Source organism: Cydia pomonella, unplaced genomic scaffold (genome assembly GCF_033807575.1).
Source record: "Cydia pomonella isolate Wapato2018A unplaced genomic scaffold, ilCydPomo1 PGA_scaffold_183, whole genome shotgun sequence".
NCBI lineage: Eukaryota > Metazoa > Arthropoda > Insecta > Lepidoptera > Tortricidae > Cydia > Cydia pomonella.
The window spans coordinates 787,651-812,391 of record NW_026907824.1 but is presented as its reverse complement, the minus strand read 5'-3'; the positions used below and the strand labels follow the sequence as shown (position 1 = coordinate 812,391).

General features: G+C 35.0%; 1 protein-coding gene across 1 annotated transcript in view; it reads right to left on the bottom strand.

Annotated features, from left to right (window-relative positions):
• LOC133533605 (neuropeptide Y receptor type 2-like) overlaps positions 1-22,594 on the bottom strand; it is an 89,131-nt gene extending 66,537 nt beyond the window's left edge. The window contains exons 1-2 of the mRNA XM_061872610.1: positions 21,960-22,594; positions 6,773-6,867 (exon numbers count right to left, since the gene is read on the bottom strand). Coding sequence (XP_061728594.1) covers positions 6,773-6,867; positions 21,960-21,970 — 106 coding nt within the window. The 5' untranslated portion in view covers positions 21,971-22,594. The remainder of the gene's footprint in view (positions 1-6,772; positions 6,868-21,959) is intronic.
• Between the last annotated feature and the right edge of the window lie 2,147 nt (positions 22,595-24,741).

The window sequence follows — 24,741 nt, the reverse complement described above, 5'->3', positions numbered from 1 at the left end:
GTACAGGACGTTATCACTCTAGGTAGTATCACTACCAATCATCCATCATTACCATCATTCATGACAGTAACTGCATCTCTATCAATGGTATATACGTACTTTTTATCAGAATTGGCAACAGATTTTTTTATTTTGATGACACTATTTTCATTAAACTTTCTCACAAATTTCGTTATGTAAAAAAAAACCGCGGGTTTTAAAAAATTCCAAAAGGTAGACTTAAATCGACCGGGATATAAACCGTGATTACCCTTTATATTGTTTTGTTAATGCCAAAAGGTGAACAGTTTTATATGAAATTAATGTAATCGGAGCCATTACAGATTTTATTAACAAGGTAATATATGACTTTCATATTTTGCTCTCTGCTCCCGACATCTGCGGCGTAGAATTCGTTAAGCTTCGCCCACCCTCTTTCCCTTAGTATTACTAGTCGCACTATTTTCCCACTTGGGTGTACCTCTTTCGATGATGAATTCCGGGATTAAAAGCGTCCTATATCCTTTTCCAGGTAACCTATGTGAGTGTCAAAATTTCATTGACTTCAGTTTTCTTAGCTGTCGCCAACGGGATGGAGGAACAATTATCCAAACAAACATACATTCACATTTTTAATTTTATAGTATTTTTTTTTTGTAATTATACAGTACGCAATATATTTTCTGTGCATGAAAGAAATGAGAGTTACATACTATTTTATATGGGCAGTACCTACCTACTTCATAGTTAACAGGGTATTATTAATCTGCCTTTTCTCAGATGTTTTATTGTTCAAATTTTACTTGTCAACCAACTTTTCGCAGATGATTTACTTTGGCAAATTTTCATTATGATATTGATAACGTTTCACTTTGTTGAATATTGTGACAAGGGTTGAATTTGTAGAATTATTGTTAAGTTATACACCATTTAAATACCTACATTTTACCCGCCAAATAATTTGATTGGCTTAATATTTTTTAATACAATCTTATCTGTACTTAATGATAAGCAAAGAAACGCATTTCATTCATTCATGCATTTAATACATTATCGTCTAATCATTGGACAGCTTGGAGGATTTAACAACTGGAGACACCTTGTCAAATGTATGGCTATTTGTATGTAACGTGCAAATCAGATGACCGCCAGTCCAAACAATACCCATTGGGCGAGGTTTTCGACAAAGGGGTAAGCCCTTTAAACGACGTTGCAACGACGAGCGAAGTGAGGAGGAGAATGTTAGGTAAACTGCTACCAAATATTGCGACAAAATTTAAGATAAGTACATAAACCACTGACATAAATGTACTACGTACTAGACACGCTATCGGGAACAAATTGTGTCTTCCATTTTCGGCGTTTGACGTCTGTCACAAGCAGAGATCGGACAAATTTGCGTCATTGCTCGCAATAATGTGGACATGACTCCAAAATTAATCAAATATGTAACATTTAATTAATTTCTTACTTGACTTAAATTTTAATTCCTAGTCAATAAATACAAAAGTTTGTTAAAGTATAGATTTATTAAGAAAATGATCAGTATTTTTTCCAAATTTTCTGCAGTCAAGTCAGTCTATTTCTTTTTACATCAAAAATATACTTAAGTGCTGAGAAACTCCGCTCGCACTCCACTGATGTTAATGGGGCAAACTTAAGTAGTTTTATAGGAATATTATTATTCCAGTATAATTCAGAGTTTATTTTCTGTTCTAAGTTGTGGGCGATAACCTCAAAATCGGGATAAACTAAACAAAGAACAGAAAATATAATTATATATACTTTAACAAACTTGTATTTATTGACTAGGAATTAAAATTTAAGTCAAGTAAGAAATTAATTAAATGATTACATATTTGATTAATTTTGGAGTCATGTCCACATTATTGCGAGCAATGACGCAAATTTGTCCGATCTCTGGTCACAAGTTAAAGAATAAGCGAATAAGCCAGAGGCGAAACTGTTATGACAACTGTTCATTTTCTGCCTAAATACGCACTGTATAAAAGAATCTTGATAAAATGTATTTATTTTCTTACAAGTGTATTGATTTTTTTTACATATGTGACACTGACGACATTAAAATGTATAAAAATAGTTATAAAACTCTTTCTATTTGACTCTCGTACTCGTAGCAATTTTATTCAAATCGCGCTTACAGCGTAATACACTCAATAAATGTAAAAAAAAAAACACTACAAACCATTACGATATAAAGAGTAATATATCATTATTGTGTATATATTTAGCAAACAATGAGGTAGGTAATCATTAGTACCTAAACACTTAGGACGTTTCGAAATTATCAAAATGAGCTTAAAACAATAGTTTTTTCGCAGTGTATTGTTATTATATAGCTTTTATTATGTTTCTTGATATTATTAGAATACATTTTCATAACACACACGTGGCACAAAGGCATTTTTAATTATTTATTATTTTTAATTTTTGTTACATGCGTGGCATTTCGCCAGTAGTCGGAGACGTACTAATCGCAATGAAGCCGGCACTTCATTGAGGTGCGGAACCATTTTGATAGAGATGCCGACTCTACTTAATTTATACCTCAATGATATAAACGATAGGACCACGTTTTACTTCAAAAGTGCGTGATTACCTACATAGTTACTTACTTACTAACTTACTCCTCTGGCGCAGCGACCCAAAGTGTGTCTTGGCCTCCAACACTACTGCTCGCCACTGATCCCTACATCGTTAATGGAAGTAAATTAGTTTGATATTAAAAATAAAATACAAGTCTATACCATAAAAATAAACCTTAGCCTGAGCGTAAATTCACTTAAATACATCAATATATACAATTATACATAGACATATTAGACTATAAGTAGACCTGTTTGCCCGTATTTGGGAAAAAAATGTCCATTGCGACGGTGTTAGCATAGCCGTCTCTTTATCACGTGTCACGTCATGCGTTGTTTTAGAGTTTACTTACTCTGTTAGAACGTGACAGATATGGTGACAGACGACAAAAAGGCGGCCATGCAGACGCCGCTGGACAAATTAAAAGTCGACACATGACTTTATCTATTTAACCTAAAAACAAATGACCAGGGTAACGAAAAACAAATGAATCATTAATTGAAGGATATCCAAACTACTCCTATTACTCAACACTTAAGTTTGAGTTCTCAAATTAACTGAAAAAGACATTTCAATATTAAAGACTACGGGTCTCGGCCCCGAATCCAATTTTGTACCTTTTGGCGTCGAGACCCTTGGCCCGTGGGGTCCGAACGCGACTACACTATTTAAAGAAAAGAATTAGCTAAAATAATAGCAGACGCCACCAGTGATCGTAGAGCTGGCAGCTTCCTCACACCAAGAATAAGTATTGCGATACAACGAGGAAATGCTGCCAGCATCTAACGGCACCATGCCGCAGGGGGATAGTTTTTAAATATTTATTTTATGAACTAGATATATTTAGTTTTATTGGTAACTCAGTTATATAATTCTGTTACTTTTTTCTTTTTTTTTTTACTGAAATTAACCGAGCAAAGGCGAACTATTCTCATACAGGTTAAGCTCATAGAGGTTATACCATTGTCAAACTTTCCGGAAATGAAGTACTTCATTACATGCAGAAATGCCACAAAAGGAAGTCCTTGCGAAGCAACTAAACTGCCGAGGTTTATGAGAGAAATATACCCGCGGATTTATTAGTCTGAAAGCTGCAATAAATTCGAACTTTTTTGAGACTCAAATTATGCACTAACTAATAACTCAAGACAATCGGCCCAATTCAAACTTTAAGATACGTCAAATATCAGGTCTAAATACGATATTGGATCGGATATGTCAGACAAACAAAAACGCCACTTCTGAAGTTCGAATCGGCCGTTAGTATCGTAATCTAACGACCAAATAGAACAATACTGCAATATTAAACATGGGCTTATTACTCGTATTATTCGGGCAACTAAAATATTAACCAGGAACTTTCATTGGGCATATAATATTAAAATATTTTGGTCGTGTATATTAATACACGATACAAGGTACGATTTTAGAGCCTAAAAATATATATTAGCTCCAAATATAAGTATCATATTATTAAAAAAATGGCAGCAAATTCAAGTCACAAAAAATTAATAGGGAGCTTGAAATGATAGCTTGGCGACTACATAATAAATTGGCACCTATTATTGTAAAGCGTATGATTTTTAATATTTGTTGTAATATAGTTGTGCACACCTAAGTAATCGTATTGAGCACATTGTTGCAGGTAGTATTTTAATTGCTGAAGCAGCTAAATTTAATGAATATTGCTTGAAATTTTTGTAATAATACATCGTTTGTTTATGAAAACGGGTAACAACGCAAACATCATTATTTGCGCGTAAACCACGGGTAGTTTCATGGCACAGCTATCGGCTAATAGCAACCGCCATGCATCGTTCATAATCGTTTCTAGCCAAGTCGACCATCGCGTTTGTTATGAATTGTTATCCATTATACCTATATAACTGATATACCTAACATCAAACGAATATATGTACCTACCTAATGAAAGAAACAACAAATTTTTAATCACCATCTTATCTACTCGTACCTAAAACTAAATGGTTATTTACAGCTATTTTCACAGTTTTGGCACTTGGTTCGGGTATAGGTACTAATTCGAGTTTAAATAAAATCGAAAATGTTTCTCCTCGCTGCACTCTTAGTCACACATAAATATTTCAAGGTACTCTAAATTTAAAATATTCATATTTCTGAGTAATATGAAATTTTAAAAATTTAAGACCTGGTTTAGGTTAGGTTATCGACTACCGTGATCGTTAGGTGTGATCGTGAGTGAGGCCGGGAAGAGCATGTAAGAATTAACTGGGACTTAAATACGAGTGTAAGTACCGAGAAAGCGAAGCGAGTATACAAAATGTCATTAAATTCAGATAATTCGTTCATTAGGTTATTTTCAGGCATAACGACCATTAAACTTTTCAAAATTAAGTATTTCCGCCATAGTTTATTTAGACAAGGTACTTACTTGTTGTTATGATAAGAATTTATTTTAGGAAGGTAGGTAATTCGTTAATTGGGTGTAATATAGTTAAAATAATCATAAGGTTTTTATGATATACTACGTGTCATATGTTATACTTCGATAACATGCAGGACGACCTAGACATGCATGGAGCGTGAACGAAGGGCCCTGGCAATACGTAGCAATATGCTGGCGCGCAGGTTCGCTAAGTGCTCTAAGGAAGTTAAGCTTGTGCTATTTCGGGCATATTGCCAAAGTTTTTATACTTGCCAACTATGGGCAAAATATACACGAAAAGCCTACAACATCCTTAGAGTACAGTACAATGACCCTTTGGGAATTCTCACCAAACAACCACGGTTTTGCAGTACGTCAGCGATGTTTGTTGAAGCCAGGGTACCTGACTTCTTTGCCATTATTAGCAACCGAATAGCGTCGTTCTGGACCAGGGTTATGCATTTCTAATAATAGGCTAATTATGACAGTAAATGAGAACATTTACCAAAATGTGTTCTTTCTGCATTGGTTGTCCGCGCATCAGCAACCGAACTGTAAGTAGTTTTTAGTGTTTATTTATTTTATTTTTATGTATTTTTATTTTTACTGTATTTCTGTATCTTTTTTTAATTTGTATTTTAAAATTATGTAATGGGTCTATTGCCTGAATAAAGAAACATTCATTCATTTATATGTATTTATTAAGTAGGTAAATCGATTTTTAATACAATTATTGAAAAAGTTCTACTTTACATAGCTGTTTACATTTATAACATACGAAAAATATTATTAAGGCTTTTTGTAGACTTAACAAGAAATGATTGGTGCGGATTTTTTTTATTCCTACACCTACAAAAAATAAATAAAAAAATTAAGAAGTGTCCTTGTAAGCTTGAATAGACAGTATCTTGCGCATGACATACTAGTCTATTCCTCCCTCTTTGAATTAATACAGTAAGAAAAAGACGAAATCAGTCGTGTTAATATTAAGGATATCGTGTATGCATACTTATGCATCGATATTTATGAACTCGACTTTACCTAGTCTATCTCACGCATTTGACACTATTGCGGCGCACTATAGTAGCCTAACAAACTTATACAATTATAAATGTGATGTTTTTATGTACACACTAACGTTCCGCAATTATTCCACAAACATTATCTTAACGACGACATAATCAAACAGCTTAAGTTTTCTACCCGTAGGTTCCATGTTTATACGACCACAATAACTTTTTAAGGATCCTTTTTTATATTTAAATGACGTCGATACACAAATTTTAAGTGTGCATTTACCTTAATTTGCTATCTAAATATTTTTTTAAAGAACTTTATTTTTAAATTAATAGAAAGGCGTTTTCTATTTCAAATGTGCTTCACAAATAGTCTCCAATATAATAATTCAGTCGCCAAATAAATAATTGGTACTTGCCTTAAAATAAACAAAAGCTGTAACGGAATGAAAATACTGTTCATATTGAAATATTTTAAGGTTCCGTTTTAGTTGCCAAACTATTAATTTTAGTACCTATTTGTATTTTTTTTAGCTACCGCAATACGATTAATTAGTTAACCGGTTAAAAACGTGCCTTAAAGAAGTATGCAGCTTAGGTGACGTCATAAATTTGCTCTGTCATGCAAGGAACAAGAGAAGCGATATTAAAACGCATTAACACAATCTTGGCATTGTTGTAAAATTTATGACTTTCATGTTAAAGGTTAAATAAATATAGCATCCTCATAAAGTTAGTTATTTTAAGCAAATACTAAAGTACTAACCCAGTGTAGTGTTTGTGCCATTTTGACTGAAGTACTCTTCGAATAAACTGCTTCTCGGCCAGTCCGCGTCGTCATCTTGAGAAGAACTGGTTGTACTGTAAGAAAAACCATGAATTAAAAACTAGAAAATTATTGAACTTGTAATTTTACATTTAAAAAAAAAATATTTTATCTTTTGGAATATTTTTTCCCCTGTTGTGTATCTATTAGATTGTTTGTAATATGTTTGCAAACAAATTTATTATATTCTAATTACCCAAAGGTTATCTGCAAGAGATCGTTGAACGATATGACCGTCGGTTATCAACCATTTATTTTATTTATTGTCTTTGTATTTGGTAAATATATTTTTAATGGATACTCGTCATACTCAGTGCAATTAAGTCTGAGTATACTTCACGCTTCAAATGGTGATCCCTATGACAGTTCCTCCAAATCGCTTTTCGATAGGCTTCATTTAAAAAATAATTTGAAGAAATATGTTTTTACCATATTTTATTACATACATGTTACAATCCAAAATAAATTTATGCACTACACTTCCAAAAAATGTCTACAAACATTTTATGTGACAGTTGCTGCATATAATAATGAACTGTCATCGGGATCATGATTGGAAGCGCGAGGCGCGAGGTATAGGGACCGCGCGCGTTGGAGGGTCTGCCATCTTGTGGCTTGAATCGGAACCATAAACATGTATATTTACACGTCACGTGTTTTCTTGTCCATAGTAGGTTCTGCCATCTTGTGGGCTACATCGGAACAATAAACATCACATTTACGCCTCGCGCCAAAAATCTGACGGATCCTGTGCTGCCTCCTACAGTTCATGCACGCTCCCTATATACATAGGTCACTAGATAAGTTTTGCAATAGACAAATATGAAACAAACAGGTGGCCTATCACATATACTTTTTAAAACTATATTTCAATAGACGATGATTGTCAGGAAAACATTTACTTTGATTTTAAATTCACTTACTAAAAAAATCATAACTGTATGAAATGAAAATGTTGTATAAAATATGCGTAAATTTTCAAAGTTTAAATCTATTATTCAATAAGTCAATTTAAAAATAAAGTAAATGTTTTCCGCCCAAACATTGTCTATGGAAATATAGTTTTAAAAATTATATGTGATAGGCCACCTCATTGTTTTATATTTGTCTATTGCAAAACTTATCGAGAGACCTACGTAATAAGAATGAATTAGAATCAATGCTCTAATGGCTCCTCTATACGATGGCCTATTATACTGACCCACTAAGACGGGCCAGTGTGTAGAGAGGGCAGTGGTGTCCGATGGCTTATGATGCGGCGGGATGGTGATGGGATGGCCAAGGTGTCGGTTCTTCGATTGCATCAAAGGTAATGAGCCAGCGATGGTGCGTACGTATCTACACGTGACCCATTCCAGAATGCGTGCTCTCAACCATTGCATAGCCATCTCGCTGGTCCAGCGCTGGAACATCGTGTAGAGGAGCCATAGAAACATTTGTGTGATGTTATTCAATGTCTTATTAAAGTACTAGATTTTATTCGAGATCATTATGAAGTATTTACGTATGTGCGTCATTTTATACGAAATGTAAGTATATATTTTTGAGCCATTGAATAATACCCATCGTATACAATGGCCGACATATATTATTGGTGATTTTTGATAGGACGTTAGACCTGGAAATTTTTGGTATTTGTGTAAAAAAAAATCTGATGGTACTTCACAAACATATTATAAGAAAAAAAATTGGCTTCATCTTTTTCCTTATGTATAAAAACCATTATGATATAATAACAATAAAGAACATTACCTAAACAAATCACTTCAATACATTAAGATGTCCTCACAAAAAAAACAGAGTTCATTTAAGGGCCGATTTACTGAGGAAACCCGACAAAGAGTCTCAGGCTCAGCCTTCAGTGGTCATACTGCCCTGCTTTTGATTGATGTCATTTTAGCAGCTACTCCGTCGACCCCAGGTCTTGGTTGTTGTTAACAAGGGGGCGGGGTTTTGGTTTAAGATGCCGCTCTCCTATTGCTCGTTGCAGTTATTAACGATGCTCATTACTAATTACACCCATTAATTTGGCCATGTCGATGACGCTCTCCTATTGGGTAACTAATGGTGCACATTTCCAACTAACAGCCGCTTATCTGCACGGTGGTCACAGTTTTTAAACCTAACCTAACGTAAAGTCATCGAATACGTCAAATATCTAGTCTTCATAAATATAGACTTTCCAATATTCTTAGACCAAGTAACTATCGATTACAACAGCTAATGGAATGTGATTGTGAAATAATATATGTCCGCCATTTATATTACTTATTTATTAATTGTATTACTGTACTAAATCTAATAAAAAATTAACTATGTATATGATTGCATGAATTCATGCATGAATTGCATGAAATTGTAAACTTTAATCGTAGTGTGAAGTGTGGGTTTATATCTTGGACATACTCTATTTAGTTAGTTTAAAAACAATATTTGTACGCCAGTCATGACAAAAACAAGGATCGTTCAAAAAACAAAAATGTAACACCTGTGTGGATATACATGCTTGTTTGATTCAAATTAACATTAATTAATTCATTCATTCATTGTGTGAGAGGTTTAATTCGCTAGGAGACGATGGCTACGACCACGTAAGTAGTTGTCGGGAACATATAAGGCAGTCGTCTTCGGCACCAAGTCCAAGCAGTCCGACTCTCTTAATATATTTAAAGATGCAACAGACATTAAGTTGAAATTACGTCTTATCTCTAGGAAGTTAAAGCATAGCATTCTTGCACTTTAAAAAGACACTTTTTAGTACTTTATCAATAAGTACTAAAAAGTGAAATTACAATTAAATACTACCATAAACATTTTATCGGTATTTATCATCATGTTAATATTTTTAACAAGACTGGATACGATTTCGTAGCAATCATTTAAAGAATTACGAGGCGCATGTATAAACATAATTTTTGTCCGAATCAAACAAATATGTACTACCTGTTTGTTACAGGAAATCGTGCCAAAAAATACACTCGTTCTTTTATCGGTTCTTAAATATTTTACGATCTCGCTTTCCCTGAGGTAAGCAACATTATATTTAGATTTGGTGAGTTTATAAAAAGTGCTTAAGTACGTAGGGTGTTCAACAAGTCTTGACGTGTCTGCAAACGATAAGCGTACAGCGACAGTTTTTGTGTCCATTATTAAGTGTTCTCAATTACAAGCGTTAACACGTTTGTTTTCACTTCCTACAATTAATATTTTAGTTTAAGGAAAACATTTAAAAAATTGAGATGACGTCGTTGAATAAACGAGACGTTCGTGTTATTATCTACTATAACTTCAAACGCGGTTTATCCAAACAAGAATGTTTTGACGAGATGTGTTCTGTTCTTGGTCAGGAAGTACCTTCTGTAAGGACTGTGGAACGATGGTATTTACAGTTCAAACGTGGGGAATTTGAACTAGACGACGACCCGCGACCGGGAAGACCCGCGGAAGTACAAGTGCCGGAAAACATAACTCGTGTGGAAAAAGCTATAAGAGAAGATCGCCGAATCACATATCGTCAGTTAGAAGAACTCTTAAATATTCCTATATCCTCTTTGCACAACATTGTGAAGAAACATTTAAATGTAAAAAAACTTTGTACGTTGTGGGTACCCCACACCTTAAGTGAGCACCAAAAACAACAACGCGTCCAATGGGCGCAATCTATGGTGAAAAAATTTGACAATGGCCAATCCAAGAGTGTCAGTTCAATTATCACGGGTGACGAGACCTGGATTTATTATTACGACGTGCCAACTAAATCACAAAGCAAAATATGGGTCTTCGAAGACGAAGAGCAACCAACACAAGTGCGGAAATCGAAATCGGTGAAAAAAATAATGATGACCGTTTTTTTTAACAAACAAGGATTAGTAAAATCAGTGATGCTTAGTGGACAGAAGACCGTTACAAGTGAATGGTATACTGACATTTGCCTGCCTCAATTGTTCGAAGAACTGAGAAATCTACGACCGAACTCGGGACTAGGATCGTGGTTCCTACATCACGACAATGCACCAGCCCATAGAGCTGGCGCTACTTCGCGATTTCTGAGAGCATCTGGCATTAAAGTACTGGAACACCCTTCCTACAGTCCTGACCTTGCACCATGCGACTTCGGGTTATTTCCGTTTGTGAAAAACCGCATGAAAGGGCGCAAGTTTTCTACGGACGAGCAGTTGGTTGGTGCGTTTGAGGAAGAATTAGAATTAATTGATAAAGAAAAGTGGGAGGGTTGGATTAATGAGTGGTTTGTGCGTATGAATAAATGTATTAATTGTAGTGGAGCTTATTTTGAAAAAATATAAATTTATATGATCACACGACAAAACTTATTGAACACCCTACGTAGTTCAGTTTTAGCTTTGGGGAAAAAACTACATTTTTTACACAAAGTGAGAAATCATATCAAGTACAAAATTAGTATTAGTTAAATAAAATAAAAATATTTGATTGATATTAAACTATGAATAACTAAATAAAAATGTTTGCAATAATTTGATTGAGTTGTAATTTAATATGGCCGTTAATTTGGCATTCTTGGCTGACTGTACAACTATCTATGTACTACCTAAAATAATTACGATTGTGTTAGTATAATATAACGTTCTAATGTACGATTATCACCGAATATGCCGAGTTGTAGAGCGCGACCAAGCGTATTTTACTAATTGCCAAAGGAATTTAGTGCGTCGGCACAGTAGGCAGATCCCATATTTGAATATATTTGGCTCGGTGGTTTTGTGTTTGGTTAGTTAACCAATAAATGTTATAATTACCTGAAAATGTACAAATTGTTTGTTTACTTTAATTGAAATACCTAAAGATACAGAGTATAAGTGTTAATCTGTGTTGACAGTAGACATAGACCCTCTATGGCTCTTAAGACCATTGTAAGTTTGCTGTGTTTGCTGTTGTGTTTTTATATTGACTACTACTGGCTATATATTGACTCAAAAAAGTAAGTATTTGTTATTTTATCTAAGCTTGTGAAGCTTGTCGCGGAGTCTACAGCTTAGAGTTACTATTAAGTAGTTAATTCGATATAAAACTGACTACGACATTGAAGGAGGTCGCTCTGGGTTTGAACGCTGGGCCGGATGCGGTCGTATACTGCGAGGTGCTGCAGCGTCCGTGTCAGCCGACCCGGCCCAGCCCGGTCGGTGGGAATCGTACTTAATTTTTTTTACAAATACATAATAACAGGCATGAATTTAATTGGGTAAGCAACTCTCATCTGGGTATCCCAAATTTCGAAAATCCGGGAATCGCTAATAACGTAACTGCAAGAAGGAAGTCAAAACGGAGGCGCAGGAACCGAAACGAATAAAAAGCAACTATAGCATCTAACGTACTTTACTCTTTTTCGGACTCGAAGGGTAGGCTGACACATGTCAAAAAGAAATTATAGAATTGTGACAAATTAGAAACGATTTTTTTACGATTCTCGGTTAAATCAACAAAAGCCATATAATCGATTCTATTGGTGACAAATTATATTTTTTTCATCTCACTTGCTCGAAAAAGATCTTATTTCATACAGGTGTACTGAAGGACAAAGGCCTATTTTGTTCCCGCAGGAGTTATGGATTGTGAAAAAAGCTGTAACTAGTTTTTTTTAATTATGTCAGTTATTTATACAAACCAAGTAACATAAATGAGTTTTACTTTTAAAATACTGACGTTTATAATTTAATGTTTTTGTTTATGTTTAAAATTATTTAATTTGTATAATTTAACAGCCGTTTAAAATACTTTTACATCATATTCAATTTAGGCTGTATGCCGAATAGGTTGTATCTTCCATGCCTAACTTGTCAAGAAATTACGAAATGGTGGACGAATATTTGGTATGTCACCGTATTTAAGAATTACTTCGCTTAAAATTTAGTTTTTTCTTAGCAAGTGTGATGAAAAACATTTACACACAATGTTACTCTCTCGGGGGCTAAGCAGGACCTGTTGTTTATGCAGGAGCTTGGCCTCTGAATGCTGAATGCTAAATAGGTATAATAATACAAAGCCGACTGTAGCTGTAACATTAATGGTGACCGCGGCTGGCAAAACGTCCCGCTTTGTCGCTGGCCATAAGGACGAGATTTGCTTGTATCTTTACACAAATAACATGACAAGTGGGACGTTTCGCTGACTACGGTCACAATTTATTAATTCACTTTTTTTTAACTCTTAAATTTAATTGGTGTTTCATTAATTTCACTGTTTCGGGCGTTTCAATGTGAATGTAAGTAGCTTTTTTTCCTTTATATTAAATACGTACCAACTTATATGTATATTTTTTTTAAATAAGTCAATTAAAATTTCGCTTTTTTTTTAAATTGAAATTATAATTCGTGTAGGAAATACAATTTCAAATATTTGTAAAAATGGTTCGTAGATTTCCATTCAACTTTTTCAACTTCAACATTTGTTCAGCAAATAGGAATGGAAGAGAACATGGAATTTACATACAAGCAAAAACAAGCACAACAACAATTATAAAATACAATTCATTGGAAATATTAATGCAACTACAGTTGTTTAAAGAAAAAGTAAGCAAAATATTATTTTTACTTAGAGATGTATACAGTCTCTAAATGTTGAATTACAAAAAAAAACCTAAAATAATAATAATAAAAAACATAAACAGATCTAAAATTAGTTAGTGGTGTAAATATCTCTAAATGTCAGAACTAAATGATTTTTATCATATTATTCTTAGACATGTATAGAGTCTCTAAGAGTCCAAATTCCGTATAATTAAAACATTCATTAGGATAAAAGAAACATACGAGAACAATGAGGCGTCTCACTGTAATTATACTCAAAAATAAAATTAGCTTAAACAGACCATTTAACTTCTAATACTATATATCGTATATGAATATGACACATCAACAACTCCAACAATAACATCGTATCTTTCAAAGTTAATGACATTTTCAAACAACACTCAGCAGCGAATGTTTGACGCCTTGTATCCTTTATATGTATAACACGACACTCAAATTAACGTGTTTAGATACTAATTTGACGCATACAGGGCAGTTAAATCATCGTGAGACAGTTTCGACACAATACCTAAATAGACCCTTAAGAGTCATATTATTGATATTTATTATAACATTCAACATCGGTTCAAAAAAATCTTCAATAAGTTTAAGACTTTAAGGTAGACTAGCAAGATATTTACCAATACATTATCGGCTATTGTTCAGTTCGCTAAAAGCTTTAGCTGCCATTATGATTTCATGCTCAACTTTATCAGAGAGATTTTTATAATATAGACTAGGAAAGAGAATGACAAAGTACAATGCAGCCAAAGCCTTAGAAAATTTATAAAAGCTTGGTTTTATTGTACCGATCGCTTTTAGGTTTACCATAGAGGGGTTGCCTTTCATGAAAAATTGTTACGGAGCTTGAGTACAGATTTATGCCGGTTCAATTATATACTTGGAAAGCAATAGAAATAAAGTCCTGGAGATCGACTACACTTATATTTTGCAAGGTCTATTGTCAACTTTTTTTAGGTCAAGCGATATCCATCATGTTATTCTCGTATTTAGAATGACAAATTGGTAACACGTTCCGTCTTAGGACATACACGCATGGATATTGTTTGTTATATAAGTGAAGAAAGTTTGCCTATACTTGTATTGGCATCATTTAATAATCTACCATTTATATACCACAGTATCTTTATATTGACATACTACAAAAATAGTTTGAGATATTTTAGTTAATTCCTTAATAAAAACAAAATAAATAAATAAATGAAATAATTAATTAATGCATGTGGAGAATGGGTTACATATTTAGCTAAAATTGCTACTCTAGTAGTCTCACCAAACTCTAGCTTTTCAGGCATACAAATATTTCAGGATGACACACTCAATCACATTATATAATATCGTTTTAAAATTCTATAAACAACAAAGATAAATTAAATTAAATTTGTCATGTAACTTAGAAAATCGTTTATACTGTAATAACATTTTTGTATGAGCCATTGTTTAACTAAGTTCTTAAATTTATTAAAATTACATTCCTTAAACATGTCCGGTAACTTATTATAGAGGGACATACAGTACGCATTTCTGGATGAAACCGCTAGCTTGACCGCGGAGCAATACAAGCACAAACTATATAAGCATATAGTTTGTGCTTGTATTGCTCCCGAACTTGGCGGGGTCATAGCTGTTGTACTTCCATAAACTGGGTTTAAATGATTGTTTAGGACAATACCCGTTAATTTCTACGACACAGGGCCAATTACGCGTTCCAGGGTTAGCCTAACTTGGGGTTAACCGATTATACAGGGTTAAACTTTACTGTATAAACGGTGAGCTTACTTATTTATCTATACAAATACAAATATTTATTAATAACAAAAAGTTACAAGTCGTTTCTTGGTAGTGGGTACATTTTGTACATTTCGTCTTGTAATTACGATTATAAAATCACAGATAGTGTTAAAATAATTAATTATTAACTATAAAATCAATGTATAAACGTTCAAATTAGGTATAAGAGTAACAACAATATTATTTATATAATCAGAACAATAATATTATTTATGTCGTAATAGGTAGGTTAAAGTATTTCGCGTAATCGTAGAACACTTCGCTCATGAGCCACATTTTTAGCTGCGTTTCTGATACTATCAGGTAAGCGATTGTAAACAGACGGTCCTGGGACTTAGCGAGTCTGTGCGGTTCAGCGATCAGTCTGTGCACATTGCTACGGAGAGGGTAGTTATCATTCATTCCCTTGAGTTTGAACTTGTTTAGGTTTTCGTATGTAAATACCGCCACTTGGTATAGGTAAAGGCAAGGTAGGGGCAATATGTTGAGATCCCGGAAGATGTCTCTTGCTGGGGCATCTGATGGTTTACCGGTCATAATGCGGACGGCACGCTTCTGCATAACAAATACGCGATTCCAGTCTGAAGCGCGGGCCCATAACACGCCATAGGTGAGGAGTGCATAGTTGCGTAATAGCACTCGCGCACCGTGCACAGCCCGGCGGTGCTCGCTAGGTGCCGTAGCGCATAGCATGCCCGCCCCAACCAGCCACACAGATCATCGATATGGGACTCCCACGTTAATTCGCTGTCAAGCTGGAAACCCAGGAGGCGTGTGCAGGAAACTTGCTGTATAAGGGCATCGCCCGCATACACCCTCAGGGGGGCTCGGGTGACCGTTTAACTTCATGAAGCATGTTTTTTGGTTTCTTTGTTCATGGCCAGGCCGCTAGACTGGAATCATTGGTGTAGTTGTTCCATGATGTCATTTATCGCTCCCTCCAACTCATGTTCAGCGGATGCGGTTACGACTGCCGTGACGTCGTCAACGTACATAAATATCTCCGCACCTTTTATCGCTTTTGGCAAGTCGTTTAAAAGAACACTGAACAAGGTGTTGGAAAGGCATGAGCTCTGGGGAACGCCCATTAGGTTTCGTAGTTCCGCACGTAGTTCTATGGTACCTAATACAAACTTAGAACTCAAATTACGTAGGTATGTTTTGTTGTTCAGACATACGAGTAAGTACTGAATTGTTATGTAGGTTATTATATTTAATTCTAGTACCTACTGTGACGTTAGGACACAGACCCACCTCTACTTTTTTATAAACTTTGGCAGCTTGAGTTTATACAGTAAACTGGTATTAGTGGAATCCTTAATGTTCGGGACCTATCTATACTATATAAAGACAGCCGTAGCCACCTGGAAGGGAAGGCTGCGCTGGCATCCAAAAAACTCGGTGTGCTCAATAAAGCGAGGCGAAACTTTACTCCGGGGCAAAGACTGCTGCTATATAAATCGCAAGTCAGACCCCATATGGAGTATTGCTGTCACCTTTGGGCAGGAGCACCTGCATGCCAGCTTGGACCCTTTGACTCAGTCCAAAGGCCGTATGCTTGTTTGCCACCGTCTTGGTATAAAAAAAAACAGACGCTAATTAAGTACACCGTCTTATACCTGAATATTGTATTAATCGATATACGCTTTCAGTTTAATAAGTAATTTGTATAACCAGCCGGTAAAAAACGCTTGAAGTTCCATGTGTATGCATGAACTTTCAACTAGCACAATTATATGATAAATTAAAATAGGTACAATGAATGTATAAATTGCATTTCAGAGAAGCAAAAATCTGTGGATTCCCAATTAATAGAATCCATTCCACATCGTTGGTTTAGGGCATAATGGGTTTAAAACAGTAATCGGTGGCAGAGCAATGTAAACACAGCGTGGGAACTATGAAGTACGAGTATACTGTATACCGCACCTTTTTACTGATATGTGATGTATGTAGTCATTAAAAACCTACTCATCCATATTTCAAAGTAAAATAAACCGTTTTTTCAAAATTATATAGCCTTGTTTTATATTAATTGTTTACCCTACTTTTTTACAAATTGACTAACCCTCACAGTAAGCTCAAGAAGGCTTGTATTATGGGTACTTAGACGACGATATATATATAATATACAAATACTTAAATACATAGAAAACATAGCATACATAGGAACAAATATCTGTGCTCAACACACAAATAAATGCGCTTACCGGGATTCGAACCCAGGATCATCTGCTTCGTACGTCACAATCACTACCGACTAATAGGCTAGACCGGTCGTTAACATTAATCATTCTGCTAAATAAACTCATTAGCAGGCTTTCACAAACCCCGTCTGCCAAACTTTTGACTGATGTCGCATTATGTACTCAGTAGGTACTTCAAGTGATATTGATATATGGCTAAAGCCAACTCAAGTAGCGGCTCGCCCTCAGGCATATAAAAACGCGGTAAAAACCGCACCCCATAAAGCTAGCAAAGTCATAACACTCATAACCTAATGAACAAACCTACAAGGGATAGGTAGTTCGCCGCTATTTAATTATAGCCTATTTATAGATTTGCGGTGGCGTAACGGAATATGACTATCAAATACCTATATCAAACCTGGGTTTTGGAGAGAAGGACATAGTGAAATGTTTCTGTGGTACAAACTTATGAGCCGAATTGAGAAATATTTTCATATTACAGTAAACTTTGAGTGTGTTAGTGTGTTACAAATGAATTATTAATAAAACTTTGCTATCTCTGTTTTTATCTCTTTCTACCTAACACAGGATAGGAACAAACTATTATCAACGGCTAGTTAGATTTAACAGGAGACAACGTTTTGGTGGCTATAAAAGCATTAATCAGAACGGCTCGATCTTCCATATTTCTGATAAACGTAGTAGTTATATGCGCAAGCTTCTTCCGGCCAATCTCTCGATGTAGCTTGAACAGCATGATAACAGCTCTAATATATATATATATTCTATATATATATATATTAGAGCTGTTATCATATATCTTAAACTAATGTTTCAAACGCTGATTAAATTTGCTAAAGCTTTCGCGGATGCAATGTAATTATGGTGAGAGACCAAATTTTTTCCGATCACATGGCCTAGCCCAGTCACAATCGTTGTTAGAAAGATGAATTAATGTATAGAAATGATCACGTGAATTTTCGTTATATGTCTTTTTATACTCGAATGATGTTTGACCTTTGCATGTAGGGTTGGCGAACTTGGACGATCTGCCCCACAGATTTTTTTTTTTTTTTACTTTTACTCAATCAAAACACGATTGCAAATACGCCTTTAAATGGATCCCCACTATTTTTCTTACACCGTTTATAGTTAGCGGGTCGTTAACGCTCGTCAACTAGAATGAAAAAAAAACATATTAAAAAAGTACAGCAACACGATAAAAGAAATAAAATAACATTTGAAGGTTTTTCCTAAAAATAATAGGTATTTGTGTGTTATGATTTCCATAAACAACACTTTTAGTAGAAGATAAAGAAAAGTGGTGTTTGAATAAGGCTTACATGAAAGAGCCGTTGGTCTCACAAGTACATTGATATAGTTCGTGTCATCCACGATGACGCGCAGAGTTGTCAAATCTAACCTTTAATATCAGGACAATACGAGCCAATGCATCACGTCGTCGGGAATGACACGATTTATATGTATCTAATTAGGATGTCAGCCAGGAACTACGTAATAGCAGCTGATACCTCTATACTGGGCACTAGAGCCCGATTCAAATTGAACAACTTATCACGGTTTTGGTCTAATTTAGATATGACTTAAAATCGCTCACGCTTGAAAAATGAAATGAAAGTTATGCGTAAGATGCGCGCCAATCAGCAAGACGATCGTCAAGATCGTAACAAAACCAGTAGGGCTAAGATGGTCGGCTCTTTATCATTTGTCACGATGCCTGTCACGTTCTAACAAGTATGTAAGCGCGAAAGTGACAGGCATAGTGACAAGTGATAAAAATGGAACCATGCTGCCGCCGCTGATCAAAACCATAAAAAAACGTTAAATTTGAATCGATCTCCTGGTTCCTCTAACCACGCATTAGAAATGAAAATAAATGGAACAGCTAAAGAAACAACTGAGTATGTACAGTTAATGTTTACCTTAGATATCGCGGCAGACGATATCTTTGAATATTTACGGCACGATTTAGCTACGTTTTCTATTTACTTCAGTATAATTAAAATAAACGTAGCTGAATTTATAGATGCACTTAATTGCTGTTTACATGGTTTACTGTCTGAGTCCATATCCTAATAATGTATGTACAAATTTCGTAGATGAGATTAGAAGATTAGATTTTGCTTACACACATTCACCGAGTAATTATAACTGTCAGAGTAACATATTAAAGGATTCTTTGTTGAAGCAAACAAGGAAAACGTGAGAAAAGTTACACATTGCCTGGAATTGTGATCCGCTGCCATATTTGGCTGTTAATAGTAGCAATTAATATTGAGCTCTAATGTTAATTGCCACTATTAGCAGCCAAATATGGTAGCGGTGCTTCTTTTATATTAAGTTTCAAACCAATGGCCCAGTGCCTATTCATTCCACGTGCCCTGTACATGTACACTTCTTTTTATGAAGAACCCCATACTATAATATGTTGAGAAAACCTCGACAGGGAGTTCATTCCGAGTCCGGGTCACTTGCGGAAGGAAATTCCCCTGAAACTGCACAGAATGTGGGCATACGTTCTTACCCAAGCACGTACGTGAAACATAATATCCATTGTCAATGGATATTATATTTCAATTTAGTAAGCCCCAAAATTGAAACGTATTTTTTTTACCTAAGACCTTTTTTCGCCATAAATAAATATACGGTAGGTAGGAGTAAGTGAGACGGAACCTGAATTCTTTATTGCAGCAACAATTATACATTTTACATACATGTAAAACTACAAAAATATGTATTTTTTAATTTAAATTTGAATATTAATGAAATATTATGTACATTTTAATCTAATAAGAGTAATAAGTCCCTTAAATACGTAATCTATGTAAGTTCATTCTGTAGATTGGCTTAAGAGTCAGCAGCAAGCTCGGCTGAATTTCACCTTTTTTCACCAAGGAGTTTCGTTCTCAATTTAAAACTATCTGTTAGATTATAATTAAACTTTCCACATACAATGACATCTATGCCTGTAATTAGTTTATATAGCTCCAGCTTATAAAACACACGAAATAGAGCAAGAACAAATTTTTGTATGAAAAAGTTAAATTCACTGTATTTGTTTAATTTGGTACCTGAAGCGACATAAACTAATTAAAAACCTCCCTCCTCCTCCTCTCCTCTTAAAACTTTGTACTTCACATTTCTTTATCGTTATAATATGAGAGCATAACTACTTTTATATGGAGAACCGAGCTTGCTACGGACTCTTAAACAAAATATTTATGTATGAAATATTTTTATTTTAAAGAATAGATAAAACTTATCCGCGTCGATTTCTACATCTTACATTATACAAGGTGCCCGTGAGCATTGCGAGAGATTTTAACGGTGCATTCCTGATGGCAACAGAAGCAAAAAATGTTATATGACTTTTTGTGAAATTCGACAAAAAAATATTTTTTCGCTTTTTTAAAAAAAATTGAACATTTTTTACATAAAACGTAATTTTTATTGATAAACACATAACCTAAAATTAGCTAAAAAGTTTTTTTTTTTTTTGGGGGTAGCCTCTCCAATACATTTTATTAATTTTTCGATGTCAATCAATAGGTATGTCCAGACTAGACCTCAAAGTGGCAATACCGCAGTCAAAAATGTGTTTTGTACCGACTTACGGCGAAAGAATGATTTCGAAAAACATTTAATTATCCCTGAAACTAGGCCTAATCCAGAAAATTTTATGACATTTTAGTTTCTAAATATTACCAGGAATGCTTAGTTAAAATGTCTCGTATATTATCTCTTGCGTATCAAAAAATAAAAGCCCAGAAAATAGTCCTCAGACCCGTCTTATATACATGTACAACAACTGTTTTGTTTACATGATACTAACGATTTCAGCACATTTTATTAAACATCATTTTTATTTCGCAGTGTCGAAAAACTCTGACTGCCATGCATAATCATTAAGATACAGCAGCGAATTATATCAGAGTGCAGAACTTACCTTACGTAAAATAAGCTACTGTCAAAAATTTATTTTCAAGGGTTCCATAGCCAACAAGCAACCTTTAAGTTTTCTGATACATGTTTTTTATTGATGTCTACCTCATACCCATTGCACATAGACCTTTCTTATTACTCTAACGTACTTAACTACTCTTTTGACGTCGGGAAGGGCCTTCATCAATCATCACCTTTTGACTGTATGTATTGTTAGATAAACTCCATTTTGCTATTATTAATGTATTGTAATCGAAATTACGGAAGCTTAAAAAACTTTAGCTCAAACAGGCACTGAGAAATCATCAATTGCAAGTAAAAGCAAACGTTGAATTTTATGACAGATTCTAGAGTAATTAATGCAAAGTAATTAAGCTTTCGAATATTTGTAGGTATAATTGGAAAAAATATAAATGTATAATATATATTGAGTTATTTATCCTACCACAGATGAAGTTTCATAAGTTCACGACCTCAAAAATATGATTTCGATTGTGACCTCCGTCAGGTGCCCAAGACGATTCCGGATGTTACTTTTCGAGTGTATTTGTTAGATTGATCTTTTTAACTTCGGAAACATATTAACTTCGGAAACTTATACAGTTTAACATCACTTGCCTTGAATCCATGTTGAGATAAGAGGTCACGGCGGAGAGCTGGATCGTTGCTGATAACAGGTAGGTCCTTTGTTCTTGCAGCGAGGCCTTTCGCGGCCTACCGTGATAACACTCAACACACACACAGAGCACAGGCTACGCGGTATTTACACTATGATTAACACCGTTAAACTCACAACCAAAGTTGACATTGCACAGATTTTTCAACCTTGCCACTTCTGAAAGAAATTATTTCTGCAAACTGTGATATTATTTATCACTCAGATATGTACACTTAAAACACCTAGCGTTTGACGTGTTTATACACTTATACATTTCACTATTATCATGCTAGCTATTGGAAATTTAAATCATTTATCTTCTAACTATTTAAGCTCACCCCATTTAAAAATAATTAAACTAATATTTCGTACCTATATAACAACAGGAAAGTTGCGAAAAAGTTTTGCATATACTTTTTTCCCCAAGTTTTTTTAATATGCTAAGTACCAACAATTTACTGAAAACGTAATATCGTATGTGGTTTGGGCGGGAAGCGGCTGAAAGTTTGTGGACGCTCGTCGTCGATGGCACAAGCGATGTGCCGCGTCGCTTGGCTAGCCGCGACTGCCGCTGCTCGCTTCATATTACACCCACCCTAGCAAACATCGGTGCTCACAAAACATTTCTCCAGGAGGAAAGTCATTACTGCACACTAGAGTAGAATGAAAGAGGTGTCAGAGAATTCTGCTGAGCTTAAAAAGTGTAATTTTTTAGTTTTTTAAATTAAACCCATGCCATGAAAAGGTGGCCTAGGGATAGCTGAAAATGCCGGTTCGAATGCGGGCTTCACCATTGGAGGGCATCGTCACTTTTTCTTTAATGTATGACATCTATTTAAGTTTGTAAATAGAGTTAATTATTTTTACTAAAATATTTGTATAAAAGGAGTGACTTAGTGGAATACCTTTTACATTGACTAATTACTAACAGTAATTATAAGGATAGAGTAGTTATATGATGCGTAGGTACTTATGGAATAACAATTACCAAAATAATTAAATGTTTTACGTGGCACACCATTCTGATTCATTGTTTATTTATTTATTTTATAAAATAAGATGGCAATTTTTCACTTTTAAATAAATATAAGCATACCGTTATAGTGCCACATTTGTGTCATCGTGTGTTCTGTACAAAAGAGTTCTACATATTCTACGGATCCTTCGTAAAAGTGCAAAGTGAGTTTGTATGTACGGATATTTCGATTACTTATTTCGTTCTTATCGCGTTTATTACTTAAAAACAGCTTATAACCCGGATTATCCATTTAGGATATTGTTTGTTACAGGAATAATCCTCTGAAGTGAGTGTATGGAGGTAAAAGTTATACTAAGTTTTACTTCCATACTACAGGAAGTACTAATTGGGAGAGTGCGGACGTGTACCAACTTCTATTCTACACAAAGTCGCGAGCAAAAGCTACTATAATTAATGTGCTATGCCGAGGTTTCCTCGAGGGACTACAGTTGAGGTTCTTCAAAAAAATAATGTACAGGTTTTTAAAGCGGCTACAACGCGCATGTAAACACCCCTGAAACTGCAGGCGTCCATGGTTAAAACGATCATTTATTTATTATTTGTTTATTTATTATTCGCTGCACTATATACGACTAGTGGAATGATAAAGAAAGGGCCTAGGGACCGAAGCTCACTGAGAGTTGGTCGGAAGTTGTATATATAGAAACTGATATTTGGAATTCCGTAAACGTGATGTAGATTTCTACCAAATTGCGTTCTAAGTTGTAATGCGACTGTTAGATCATTGTGGCACAACGCCAGACCTTTTGTGAAATCCGTTCACAGCTCTCAACCCAACATCAATGTGACAAAACGAACTTAAGTAGTAACGAAACCAAGAAAGCGGCGTGTGAGAAAGATAGCTTAGTCCTACACACCATCGCGCTGGTGACGAGTGCTGCCAACCCAAGATTCAGCAGCCTCAGGGGTGTTGCCGCGCATCACGAGCATCAACGAGTTGATAAGCAGGCACAGCGCGAACAAGAATATCAGCACCGGAACGGACACCAGCATCTCCACAAACAGCTGCTGTCAAGCTGAAACAAACAATGGACACTAGAAAGTAGAACTTTTATGGGAAGTCAAGTTAAATTAATTTTATGTCACTACCTCAAGTTAGCATTTGGCCATCAATGATGTGATTCCAGAACACTTCAACAGGGTAAATACTCGTACAATAAATGGCACTGATCTTACTGTTGTTGAGGAGAAAACTCTGACTCCTTGTGGCCATTGTCGATTGAGGGTATTGTTACATGGGTGTATGTGTATACTTACAGCACTTTCCGCACCAAGATGACTTTGAAAGGCTAATAAGGAACGGTGTTTTCCCATATGAAATTATTAAATCCTATGACTCATTGAATGCCACGTCGCTCCCAACCCCATCTGCATCTTTACAAAAAGCTTTTTTTTCGTAAAAACTGTTTAAAAGCGTTGTTGTTATACGGACATAAAACTTAAATCCTCCAAACAATTGAAAACTATGATATATCAACGACATTTAGAATACATATCGATCGTCCGAGATAGTACTTGCGTTTAGTGGCAAATGTATAAACTCATACTAAACACTAATGAAATAATCAACATGTAAACAGGCCCTAAGGTAAGTGTACACGCTTGTAGGGGCCTGATCAGATAAAAATAAAATCATTTATTATCGCCAAAATTGAGTTAATATGAATATCGGTTTCTTTGAAAAAGTTACTTAATTTAAGCTC